This window comes from Eptatretus burgeri, chromosome 3 (assembly GCF_056783735.1).
Source record: "Eptatretus burgeri isolate ZD-2024b chromosome 3, Ebu_testis_v1, whole genome shotgun sequence".
Taxonomy (NCBI): Eukaryota; Metazoa; Chordata; class Myxini; order Myxiniformes; family Myxinidae; genus Eptatretus; species Eptatretus burgeri.
Window position 1 is genome coordinate 107,854,974 of NC_140963.1, and position 12,922 is coordinate 107,867,895.

At 42.6% G+C, this 12,922-nt stretch overlaps 1 protein-coding gene across 8 annotated transcripts in view; it reads right to left on the minus strand.

Annotated features, from left to right (window-relative positions):
* LOC147030657 (CTD small phosphatase-like protein 3) overlaps positions 1-12,922 on the minus strand; it is a 126,320-nt gene that overhangs the window by 113,285 nt on the left and 113 nt on the right. For 3 of the 8 annotated variants that reach the window (XM_085874901.1, XM_085874900.1, XM_085874899.1), the window contains exons 1-2: positions 11,718-11,982; positions 6,135-6,263 (exon numbers count right to left, since the gene is read on the minus strand). In XM_085874901.1, the coding sequence (XP_085731027.1) occupies positions 6,135-6,248 (114 nt within the window). In that variant the 5' untranslated portion in view covers positions 6,249-6,263; positions 11,718-11,982. Of the gene's footprint in view, positions 1-6,134; positions 6,264-11,717; positions 12,048-12,777; positions 12,917-12,922 lie in introns of those variants that run through there. The other 5 variants (XM_085874894.1, XM_085874896.1, XM_085874895.1 and 2 more) reach the window with 5 other exon arrangements.

Consider the following 12,922-nt stretch of genomic DNA (forward strand, 5'->3'; position numbering starts at 1 on the left):
TATATATATATATATATATATATACACATACACACGAGCAGGGATACCCGTGCTCCGCACAGGAATCCCGTGGATGACGGCGGGTCTGAAGGAGTACATGTCACAATTAATTGTAAAATTGTAGAGGCTGCCACCATTATTATTATTTTTTTTTTTTTTTCATCACCACTATAATATTATATTTTCCCCGCCATGTTTTAGATACAGAAGACTCGAGTTCAAAAATGTTAAGATTTATTTCCGCATCAGATAAAAAACCATAATGCATCAACAATGCGAGGCTGGTTTCACGTCATCATTTGCGACTTAATTTATACGTCGGGCATGACCCAGCCTGGGCCAGTGTATTTGATTTATTTACGTCTGTTATCCTGATAAAAAATTATGTTATATTATATGTATACGTATATTATATATATACGTATACGTATGTTATATGTATATGTATATGTATATGTATGTTATATTATATGTATATTATATGTATATTAAAAAAATTATATGTATACGAAGTTACAACGTACCTACGCCCAAAACCATTCTATAAAATATCTACATAGCTCATAACCATTTAATTATAAAATATTATACACATACGCCATACGCCATCACCATTCTATTTATATCTGTAATATGTATATATACAAACCACCACCACCATTTTTTTTATTTCCCACCACCATTTTTATTTTTCACCAGCAACATGTATTTCCTTCATCGCACATCCTATTCCCGTTAATGAAATAACTGAAGTAGCTCAATAATTTTCGTGGAGTGCTCGAGGATAAACAATATTTGATGTCTTCCCCTCTGGGGCCAATATGTATAAAGCCTCCGATGATCCTACTCTGGAGCATCCCACATATAGCTGACCATGGGAAAAGCAAGGAGTGGATAATTCCAGCCCTGCTACTTTCAATGACTGTCCTTGTGCCTTATTGATAAACATCGCAAAGCACAGGCATACAGGAAATTGTAGTCTCTTCAATTAAATCGTTGAATTTGATGAAATGAGTGGAATTCGCGGAATGAATACATCTTCTCCTTTCGCATATCCTGTCATGATAGTGGCCTCATTTACATGTGGTAGTAGTCTTTTCACAATCATTTTAGTTCCGTTGCAAAGTTTTGGTGCATCTAGATTACGTAATAACATCATAGGGCATCCAACTTTTAACGACAGATTGTACGGAGGCAATGCTGGTAATTCCAATGAGTTTAGAAATTCTGTGGGATAATGTATGGCTTGCTCAGTATCCAGTGTGGTGTCAATAGACTTGTGACTATGTTGTTCGCCTGGAACTACTTGTAATAACTGATGGTTTATTACACGGACTGTTTCATTAAGTGAAGCCAGGATTGTTCTTTCACAGAGCCACTGTATGTTTTTGTAATTAGTTGCTAAATTGGGATACACATGAGCCTCTAATTCTTCCATAGATGAAACTATTGTACCAGTCATCGGGAATAGATAATTACATCGTTTGTGTTTGGGATTTCACCATTTCCAAGTTTGAGAAGTAATTGTGCGAAATTGCCAGCATCTAAATCACCATATAATTTGGCCCTCATATTTGTTGTTAGATGGATAGTTTGTACGAATGTCCAGAGGTATGAAGATTTTATCCTGGCTTTCATTTCATCAGCTGGAGTGTCACGGGGTACAACAGGTAAAGTTTGTCTGAAATCGCCAGAAATAACCAGCATAACTCCACCTATAGTCAGGTCTACTCCTGTTAAATCTCGCATAGTTCTATCTAATGCTTTGAATGCATCCTTAGACGACATCGTACCTTCATCCCAAACTATGAGGTCGCAATTCTTCAGCACTTTTGCTGCTTCAGTTTGTTTGCCAATGTCACAAACCGGATATTCCATTGTAGCTAAGTCGAGAGGCAATTTGAAAGCAGAATGCGCTGTGCGGCCACCTGAAAGTAGTGTTGCGGCTATACCGGATGAAGCAACGGCTAATGCGATCTTTTTCTGTCTCCTCATCTTCGCAAGCAAAAGGTTGAGGACAAATGTTTTGCCAGTACCACCCGGGGCATCCAAGAAAAATATCACACCACTTCTCTCTTGAACCGCTTCAGAAATCAGTTCATATGCATTACTCTGATCCTGTACCAGAAGCGGCTCATTGTCAGAAACAAACTTTGTGAGAGTATCTGTGTTGCAGTTTGTTTCACGGAACCATTCTCTACTGATGGTTGCGCTTTCAGACCTATTAGAAGAGGGAAGTCCCCACTCAGTTAAATCTTTCCCGCTCATGTATAATACCAAATCTTCAATGTATATCAGAGCCTCATTGAACAGATCTGGTGTGCACTGGATACGGTATCATATACATACGGTAATTTTTGCATAGGCCTATACACTATAAATAAAGGTTGGTCGACTTACGACCAAATCGACTTACAATTGGTCAGTCGGAACCGATCGTGGTCGTAAGTCGACGACTACCTGTATGTACAATAAAATATGACTTGTGTTAAGGCCCGGTCACACCTTGACGTTTTAGCCAGCGATGGCAACGTGTTAAAATTTATGTAAAACGCTGGCTTACGTTGAACTTTTGATGTTTTTTTTAAAGATTCGGACGTATTCATAACGAGTTGGTCTTATGTATAACGCATTGGTAACTACACAGAACGTTTCGTTGTGTTATAGATAACTTATACCAACGAATGCTGAACCTGTTGTCGGCCTACACAACCGATGCCCAACGATAGTCTAACTCAGGCATAGCGCGTTGCACGCATCGCCGACGATGACGTGACGTAGCCTATTAAAAGGCTGACGCACAACGATTCAAATCATAACTGCCGTAGAAATGGAAGGGTCAAAATCGCGGTCACACCTTGGCGATCTTGCCAGCGTATGCCGACGTAACAAAAAGTGTGTCTAAAACGTTGGGGCACGTCGAATACGGTATGGGTAAGTTTGGTATGCGCGAGTAGAACGCTAAATACGCTATCATAAGTCGTAGTAAGTAGAGTACGTCAAGAAATTTTGAACATGTTCAAAATTTTACGACGTACTCGGCGTATGACACACGTTCGCATGCGATGAGGATAAGTTTTACACACGATATGTGGACGCTTACACACGTCCACAAAGGCTACTTATAAGCTACTCATAAGTCGAAACACGTCGCGGTAATGTCTTTTTTTACGCGAAACTTATTTCTAACTTATGTTTGACGTGCTTTGAACCAATTCTTTACGTAGTCCCAACACACATCGACGTATGTAGACGTATTCCAATGACGTCTTCCGGTCGACAAAAAAAAAAATGAACGTGTTTCTAGGTTACAACTGCCATATAAAGACGTGTTCCCAGCGGTTTTGGGAATTGGTATATAAAAATGGTGTTCATAAAAGGGGAACCCAACAGTGTTTTCGAGTTCCTTTTTGAGTCGATGTCCATGTCAGCAGTAACAGTATCAGTATCAGTATTACTATTAGTATTAGTATTAGTAGTAGTTTGTTCATGTTGGCAGTATTAGGTGGGTGTGAGGGGGAGGGTGTGGGTTATGATGGATCGTCCTTGCGTCCGCGTGTCCACGGGTAGGTTCATAGGCTGCCACTCAACGATTTAAATGGCTGCATCTCCACTATTGAAAGTAGACGCTTGCGCTCAACAATTGGATTTTTTTACACTCAACGACTTTTAAACGGTACCACTCAGCTAGTTTCATTGTTTACAATGAACGATTTAAATTGCTGTCACTCGCCTTTGTTTTTATTTATTTATTTATTTATTTTGACGCTGGGGTTTGGAAATTTGAAACGTTTCTTCTGAACGTGTTAAAACGCTCAAACTCGACTATTTTAAATAGACACTGCCGATGGACAATTGGAATCATAGCCAAGCTAGACATCGAAGTGTGAACATCCTCGTCATGCCGAAGAAAAGTTTGAAGAATGCTGCAAATAAGTGTCCTGGCCGTGGCCGTGGACGCTGACGCAAGGACGATCCATTATACCGACGTCTTTCAGCCTATGAGTAACTTAAAAGTAACGTCTGTCGACGTGTGGCAACGATCGCGTAACGTGCCAACAACACGTTAATCATAGGTAGGAAATAAGTTTCGGGTACTCTAAACACTACCTCGGCGTGTCTCAACTTATGATTAACTTACAAGTAGCATGTGTTGACGTCTGTCAACGATCGCAGACCGTGCCTACAACTTGTGGCCAGCGTAGCGGAACGTGTGAGTCGTACGCCGGCATACGTCGTGAAATTTCAAGCATGAAAAAATTTGAGGACAACCGAAAAGTACAACGTTTAAAGCCAACGTACAACGACGTATGGCAACGTACTACGACGTATGCCAGCGTGCTCTCAATGTTATCAAAACTTACCCATAACGTATTCAACGTGTGCCAGCGTTTTAGAAAAAAAAATTCAAAAATCGGCATACGTTGGCTAAAACGTCAAGGTGTGACCGGGCCTTTAATCATGCATTAAAAGAGGCGTTTGTTGATGTGGATAGGGCCTATGATAAGTGTGTCGAATGCATAAGTCATAATTCGGAAACGGGAATTCGGAATGAACTGTAGCACTATTTTTTCATTCTTTTGCAAATGCCATTGGCCCCATGTCAATCGGCTGAACTTGAAAAATTAACGTTACGAAAAGTATTGAATGCATAAGTCATAATTCGGAAACCGGGAAGTCGGAAGTCATTGTCTTCAATTGACTGGAGCATTATTTTTTCATTCTATTGCAAATGGCGTTGGCCCCATGTCAATCGGCTGAACTTGAAAAATTAACGTTCCGCAATCAGGTGATGACGTCATAATTCAGAAACCGGGAAGTCGGAAGTCATTGTCTTCAATTGACTGTAGCATTATTTTTTCATTCTATTGCAAATGGCGTTGGCCCCATGTCAATCGGCTGAACTTGAAAAATTAACGTTACGAAATCAGGTGATGACGTCATAATTCGGAAACCGGAAGTCCAATTCTTTTACGTCGGGACACTCCCGGGTACATGTTCTGTCAGCATGTGAAGTTTGGTGAGGATCAGTCCAGTACTTTTTGCGTGCATAGGTCACAGAGAAACACACACACAGACACTTTCAACTATATATATATATATATATATATATATATATATATATATATATATATATATATATATATATATATATATATATATATATATATATATATATATATTATTTTTTTGCTTTACAAGATTGAGGATCATTGAAGAGCAAGGAGACAGACTGTGTAAACTGACAGTGAGGCAACAGTAAACAAGAATATGAATGAACATGAAAAGAGGAAAGAGAGAAGAGGGAGGAAACACAGTAATCTGCCGCGACACAAACTTATTCGTGGGCAACGGCCTTGATTCCCGGTGAGTACAGGGAGAAACCAGGGATATCCCCACCCTTGCAGTACACCCATGACCCCAGGTCCGCAACAATACCATAGCAGTGTACTCACCCAACGGGAAAGCTAGTTCCAAGCGTGCAACAAATTATTCGGACACATCCCTTTATTTGGCCAGTGTATAGGAAACAAATCACTGCCTCGATCGCTCCCGAAAATAAAATTAACCTGGGTTAAGTATATGAAGCGAAAACATGTGTACTGCTTATGTGCATAAATAATACATTGTGGTTATATAGCTCGGCTAATTCCAATTGCACTCCTTTCGCCAAAGGAAGAAAATGCCAGGATGGACAAAAAAATTTTTTTTTTTTTTTAAATATCAAATGAAACTTGCACAACTTTAGGGTGCCCTCATTCATCCTTGAAAGTTTCAACTTCCTTGGTCAAATGCTCTCGGAGGAGTACATGAAAAATACAACACACATAAGAGCGAGGAATTCAAATGTAGACTTGCACCATTAAATATAGATGCCTTTCAATTGTGCGAATGAATCAATTATACAGGAAAAGGAATTTCATTAGCAAAGCTGAAATTATCACAATAAATAGGCCGACAAGAGGCAGGAATTTAAAGGCGGTGCATTACCTACAAATACAGCCTTTATCATCATGTCAGCTGCCTTGGCAATATAAAATTATAAAGTACTGATTTTGCTAATGTTTCATTTCTCGACAATGTTTGTCTGGTTGTCACAAGTGGAAGAACATCATCTACTATCTGCAACTCACCACCCTCTTCTTGAGCTGCTTGTCCGTCTCAGAAGGCTTTGAAAGGCGTGGATTTGATGTTGAAGGCCGACCTTTTGTTTTCACAATCTCCAGCTTTCTGCTGCGAAGCTCCATTGTCTAAATGATGTCCTGAAACACAGGGAGGGTACATTTTTCCATTGAACTTCTTTTTCTGTATGCTGCACAAGGCTACAAGGTAGCATAATTAGCTGAGAGCACAGCTGTGCCGCTGATAATGCCCTCTGTAGGTTTGGGGCAGGAATTTGTAATTTGTTCAGGGTGTCAGCGATAGCTCGCAAAAGACACCATGGGATATTTAACATCCGCCAACTAATGCCAGCAGATGGGACGTGCGGTTTAACGTCCATCCGAGGGAGGGAACACACATTGATGAATCACCCTACCTGTAAAACACCAGGATGACAGTTTATCGTTCAGTCATGATTGAAACCCAGGCGAGACAGCTTAGAGGTGAGTGTGCGTACCTCTAAGCCATCCTGCCAGCCCTTACACTGAACTATCCCACATGACGGTACTTCCCCGATACTATCAATCTCAGAACATTGTACTGAATGAAAGTGAGAGGGGACATCTGGCTTAGCACTCCCCATTGGTGGCACAGCATGCTCCACAATGAAAACACAGCATTCAGAAACCAAAGACAGATATATAAACGGATCCACTTTTCCCAATCAAATACTGAAACACAGTGCCATCTTTTTGAAAAGGCAGCGTATGGAACCGTTTCACGCCGAGAGGACAGCCAATATGTCCGACAACTTACAGGAAGGGAAATTATTCAACCATGAGAGATACATTGCAAAAGGAGAATTGCTTGGCTACACTTAATGCTGACAGTGTAAATGAGAACAATGTCAGATTGAAGCAGAAACCATTCTCAATGGTCAGTCGGCATGTTCCCATCAACAAGATGAGAAGTCCAAGGTCAAAACCAGATTGGATGACAGCAAAAACTTCCAGACCTGTGAAGGCAAAGAAGAATGCATGGAGGGAATTCAGGAAAGACCTTCCGATTCAACGTCGATGTTGTGCAAGCGAGCGAGAAAGACACCTGGCAGTAAAGATTGTTCGAGTCAAAGAAGGATTTTGAAAGAAAGCTGGCTAAGAATGAGAAGGCATTCCAAGACTTTCTGGAAATACAGTGCACAGTACAGCGAGATTGAAGCCAAAGACACGATCAACAATAAGAGAGGTAGCTGATGAAAATGGAGGGTTAACTGAATCTACATTAGATACAGTGAAAGTTGGAAACAGATACTTCTCAAGTGTGTTCAGAACAGAGGGCACACTGAACATGCTGGAGGTCGATGTTCCGTCTGTTGAATCACACAACTAGTTGACGTCACCACAAATGCAACAGACATTGTAAAACGGTCGACTAAACTCAATGACAGCAAGGATTGTGAACCAGATGGCATGCATACAAAACTACTTATGAATGTGAAGGATGAGATGGCTATCTCACTACAAATGATCTTCTCAGTCATTGGAAGAAGACGAGGTACCTCAAGACTGGAGAGATATGCCAATGTCATCCAAATCCACAAGAAAGGGAACACCAATGTAACAGGAAACTACAGGTGAGATGAGTAAGGTTGACATCCTGTGTCTACAAAAATAAATCGAAGGTATCATCAGAGATCAAACAAACGAACTGAATGGTAACCAGTTTGGATTCAGATCAGGCAGGTCTTGCATCATTCAACGAGCTGGTTATGTGTAACACTGGTCCAAGCTGCTTGATGACGGCCATTCCTTCGACATACTTGCCTTTGATAGCATCCCACTCCAAAGGTTGAGAACTATTCAAATAGCAGGCAAGGTACTGCAGGGTATAGAGAGTTTCTGATTCCATAGACGTCAGAGAGCCCTCGTTCAGGGATTTACATCAACTTGGGAAAGAGTCTGCAGTGATGTAGCGCAAGGAAGGGTTCTTCGGCCAGAGATATTCATGATATTTATCAATGACATGTCACTAAGAGTCCCATGCCAGACTGGACTATTTGCAGATGATGCCTGGTGTGAGAAGGTGATAAACACACAGAATAAGGTCCACAAGCTGAGAGAAGGTCTGGTGGAACTTGAAATGTGGTTTCAAACCGAGCAACTGAAATTTCACATCAATAAGTGCTGTGATATGCATGTTTGAAGGAACAAACCAAGACACCAATATTTGGAGACCAACCCCAACAGAGAAGCTGTCAGCCTCAGGAGAAGTCGATCTCCAAGGCACATTTTGCTTAGACATGAAGGTCACAAAGAATGTACATATCTTCAAGAAAAAAAGCAAATTGGATTCCGCATCTGGTAAAAAAAGAACATTTAACAATGTGACGAGGGTGGCAGGATGGTGTCGAGGTACGCGAACTCCCCTCTAAGCAGTCTAACCTGGGTTTGAATGACGGTGTTTCACAGGCATCGTGATTCGTCAATGTACGTGTCATCTCTCGAATGGACCTTAAGCTGGGCGTCCCGTCTGACGGCATTCGTTGGAGGACTTTAAAGATCCCACTGTGATATTCGTGAAGAGTAGGCGAGTTATTGTCATCCTGAAAAATAAATTTCTATAATCCTTCCCCGACTTCCTGAGCCGAAGTGATGGATGACCAGACCAGGATTGTCGCCAGCAACTGCTTCGTCAGCACCGACTCTGCAAAGGGTGGTGATGACGATGATGAAAATAGTGTCTCCTGGACAAAAGCTTTATCAGATCAAACTTGGGGTACTCCTGCTCTTATTTGTGGAACTAACTGTCAAAAAGCGAAGCAAGTAAAACAAGAATGGCACTCGGTAGAGCGCATACCTCCGCCACGTAATGACTGATCCATGAGAACATATCAAGCCTAATAAATTTTTGAAATATCATGTTATATTGTTGTGGGCCGGAGTACGGCGGCAATAAACAACCACCAGGGGGAGAAGTAGAGCAGTCTCCCACCGAACACCCGGAATTGCAAGGTCGTAACCCTTGGATAACTCCCAAAGGTCACGGGTTCCCTTAGCGGACCGTGGTCGCCAATATTTTGACGGCGTGGGGTAGGGTTAATTGCCTAATTTCAATATACCTAAGTACCCATGCCGTCTAACTACCGGGGAAGCCACACCCTCGGCCAACTTTGTCCGAACCGAGTCGCTGTTACGGAATCGGATCCAGCGTAACCGAGCGGGAGTTATCAATGCCGCGCCGGTCCAATGACAACTTACGGCACCGACAGCCTCACTAATTCTCAATACGCACCATGCTGGGTCAATGAAAGAAAGTGACAGACAATGAGCTGGTACATTGAACAATTGGGGGGTTTCTTTATCAGGGGGGCATGGGGGGGCACAAAGAGCACTGGAGTTATCCGAATAAAAGCAATGTACAATGAACAAAAACACAACAATTTCTACTTAGACAGGGCCCACGGACGCGCGCGCACGCACGCACGCACGCACGCACACACGCACACACGCACACACGCACACACACACACACGCACACACGCACACACGCGCGCACGCACGCACGCACGCACGCACACACGCACACACGCACACACGCACACACACACACACACACGAAGTGGACCCCGTGGGGTCTTTATTCGGCCCCTCAGCCCAGGAGGGAAAGGTGAGCTGGGGACCAGGGCCTTCAACCACCACGGTGGGACTCGAACCCACGCTCCGAAATCCACGGGCCCATGACCCTGGCTTCTCGGCCTCCACCACCACGATGAGCAACCGCTAAGGACCGCAGACGAAAAGCCACCATGACCAAGACCAAGCCAATCTCCACGATGACTACTGCACACTCCTCCTTATAACCACTCTACTCTTCTTGCCAGGTCCGAGGGATTTCTTACCCTCCCACTCGCCTCCTGATTGGACGAGGGGTTGGCGGGCGATCAGTGGCCTCCTCTCATTGGTCGGGGCGCCTCGGCCTTGCTCGCCCCTCGCCCATTGGCGGGAGGAAACGCTCCATGCCCTTCCTCAGAGCGGAGCCTCGATCTGAAGTTAATGGAGGCTCCGCCCACACCTTCAGCCAAAAACACGTGGGCAATGGAGTAGATGGTGCGGAGAGGTGAAGGGGGTTTGTTGTAAAAAAAAAAAAAAAAAAACTAACTGTAAAAAAAACTTTTCAGCGCACACATGTAATTCCCGTTAGACATAGGGGGTGTGGCCGCAACTATAAACACATACTTGTCGAGATAACTGAGCTACAGGGACTGCTGTCTGTCTGTGTGCAAAAGGCTTCCAGATTCGTAACAGTATATCGTTTTTGGCCCCATCTCTCAATGGTGAAAAAAAAAATCACTTTAATATTTAAATAATTCTCATCTCCAGATCCAGATCCTGATCTTCACCAAAATCGAATCAGTTCGTCCTTGTGACACACCCAACCTGTCCACAACTTTTTGAGATATCCTGCACAAAGACAGACAGACAGACAAACAGAGAGGGGTGAAAACATAAACCTTCTTCACTTTCGGTGGCGGAGGTAATGAAATCAATCCAAAGAAGTCACAATAATAATAATAAAGATAAAGATAATAATAATAATAATAATAATACACAAGGATTCTGTAACAGAACAGAGTGTGAGAGGCTCCAATGTGCTGGAGTTACATCCTTGGGGTGAAGAGTTTTTTCAGACCTATCCCATAATGCCGTGCGCGTCGCCACGCCGGTTGCACACGCTTCCATGGCAACGACAGTGTGGTGAATTGAAGGTCGTGACGTGTGATCACATGATGCCCGGCTCGAGCACAGAAGAGATAAAGCTGAGGTTCGGCTCGGCCGCGGGGCTTTGTCCCTGGGGCATTGTCGTTGTATGTCGCCGGCTCACTTGGTGCTCATTGAATGGTGAGAACACTGATTGATATATAATACTGATTTATTTTGCGGTGATTAGTTGCGCGTGTGTCCCTTACTGCTTGAACTCCATACTGCGTTTGTATTTCCTGGTGTGCCCGTAGAAGCGGCTTCAATCAAATGGAATAAAGCCTAAACTCTGAAGGTTCTTCTCTCGTCTTCACTTCAATAATCCTCACTGTAATATTTAAATAATTCTCGTCTCCAGATCCAGATCCTGATCTTCACCAAAATCGAATCAGTTCGTCCTTGTGACACACCCAACCTGTCCACAACTTTTTGAGATATCCTGCACAAAGACAGACAGACAGACAAACAGAGAGGGGTGAAAACATAAACCTTCTTCACTTTCGGTGGCGGAGGTAATGAAATCAATCCAAGGAAGTCACAATAATAATAAAGATAAAGATAATAATAATAATAATAATACACAAGGATTCTGTAACAGAACAGAGTGTGAGAGGCTCCAATGTGCTGGAGTTACATCCTTGGGGTGAAGTTTTTTTTCAGACCTATCCCATAATGCCGTGCGCGTCGCCACGCCGGTTGCACACGCTTCCATGGCAACGACAGCATCAGCAGCTCTCCAATCGAGCACGTTGAGCTTGCCAACCAATATGGCGCCCAAGCACTGCATATCATGGCAACTGAAATACATTTACAAGTATAAAAGAGAGAAAGAGAGAGGAGATAAGAGAGATAACTGACCGAATCAAAGCGTGCAAGACCTGAAACAATATGGACGAAGATGAAACGAACTTTACAATGATCATCCAGTCAGGGATCATCCCATCCAGGTACCGGCACCGAGTACATTGACAATGAACCTTACACACCGACTCCGTCAACTACTAAACAATAGAAACAGGGAAAAAAAATGAAACAAATTAAAGGGTACTCAGAAAAGTAAAGACAAACAGTTGCTGAAAAACGTTATTTATGGCGCGAAATTCATTCACAGATTTAAGAGGGCGCGCGCCTTTCACAAAAACATCCGGATGCTCTGTGGTGAAAAAACAAAAACAAAAGGTTTACCGTTCAAAAGCTTTTCGGAAGGTTACAAATTTTATAAATATTTTTATATATATATATATATATATGTCCAAGTTCTGTTACAAAAGGGAACTTTCTGCAAATGTAACCGAAAATAAATTGTAACCAATTTGCGTATAATTACAAATCTCTAACGCTCACTACACCCTCGGGATCATTATTCACCGGTCAAAAAGACATAAACTTTCTTACAACGATTTCCTTCATAAATCTATATAAAAATGGACCTGCACAACTGAAAAGAAACTTAAAAAAAAAACTTTAAGTTTACGAACTTAAACAAAAATAAAAACAGGAAACATTTAATCAAAGCGTCCGACAGAGAATAATTAATTTATATTGGTTTGCATCGCAGGTATTTACTTATTAGAGGGATGAATTCCGTGCGACAAAGCCGATCAGATTTTTTTTTATTTCGACATCTTTCATTCAGATACTGTTTCCACGTTCACTTTGAAACAGGTGGAGACGTCTTGTTGGAATAAAAAAAAAATAGTACTTATTAATTCCTGCTTGTCAGTACCAAGCTTTGTACTGTAATGTACTGAAATGGAAGATGCTTAGCAGGCAGACACGAGCGGGAGGACAGTCGAGCCGGGCTGTGTTGTACAAGTGCGAGCGTACTCTGCCCGGCGGCTCTCCTTTATTACGTATGCACACGCACAAGCCGCGTTCGGCTACTGCATTCCTACGACGCCTCAGGCGGCGCGCACACCTTGTATCCCTCGCAGATACGATGACCACCACGACCACTCCTCCCATCATCACGCCCATCATGCATCATCATCATGCCCCTCCCCGTAGGCCCGCAGACTACACCACATGTACTACAAGCATCAAGGTTCCTTCAGATTAATTAC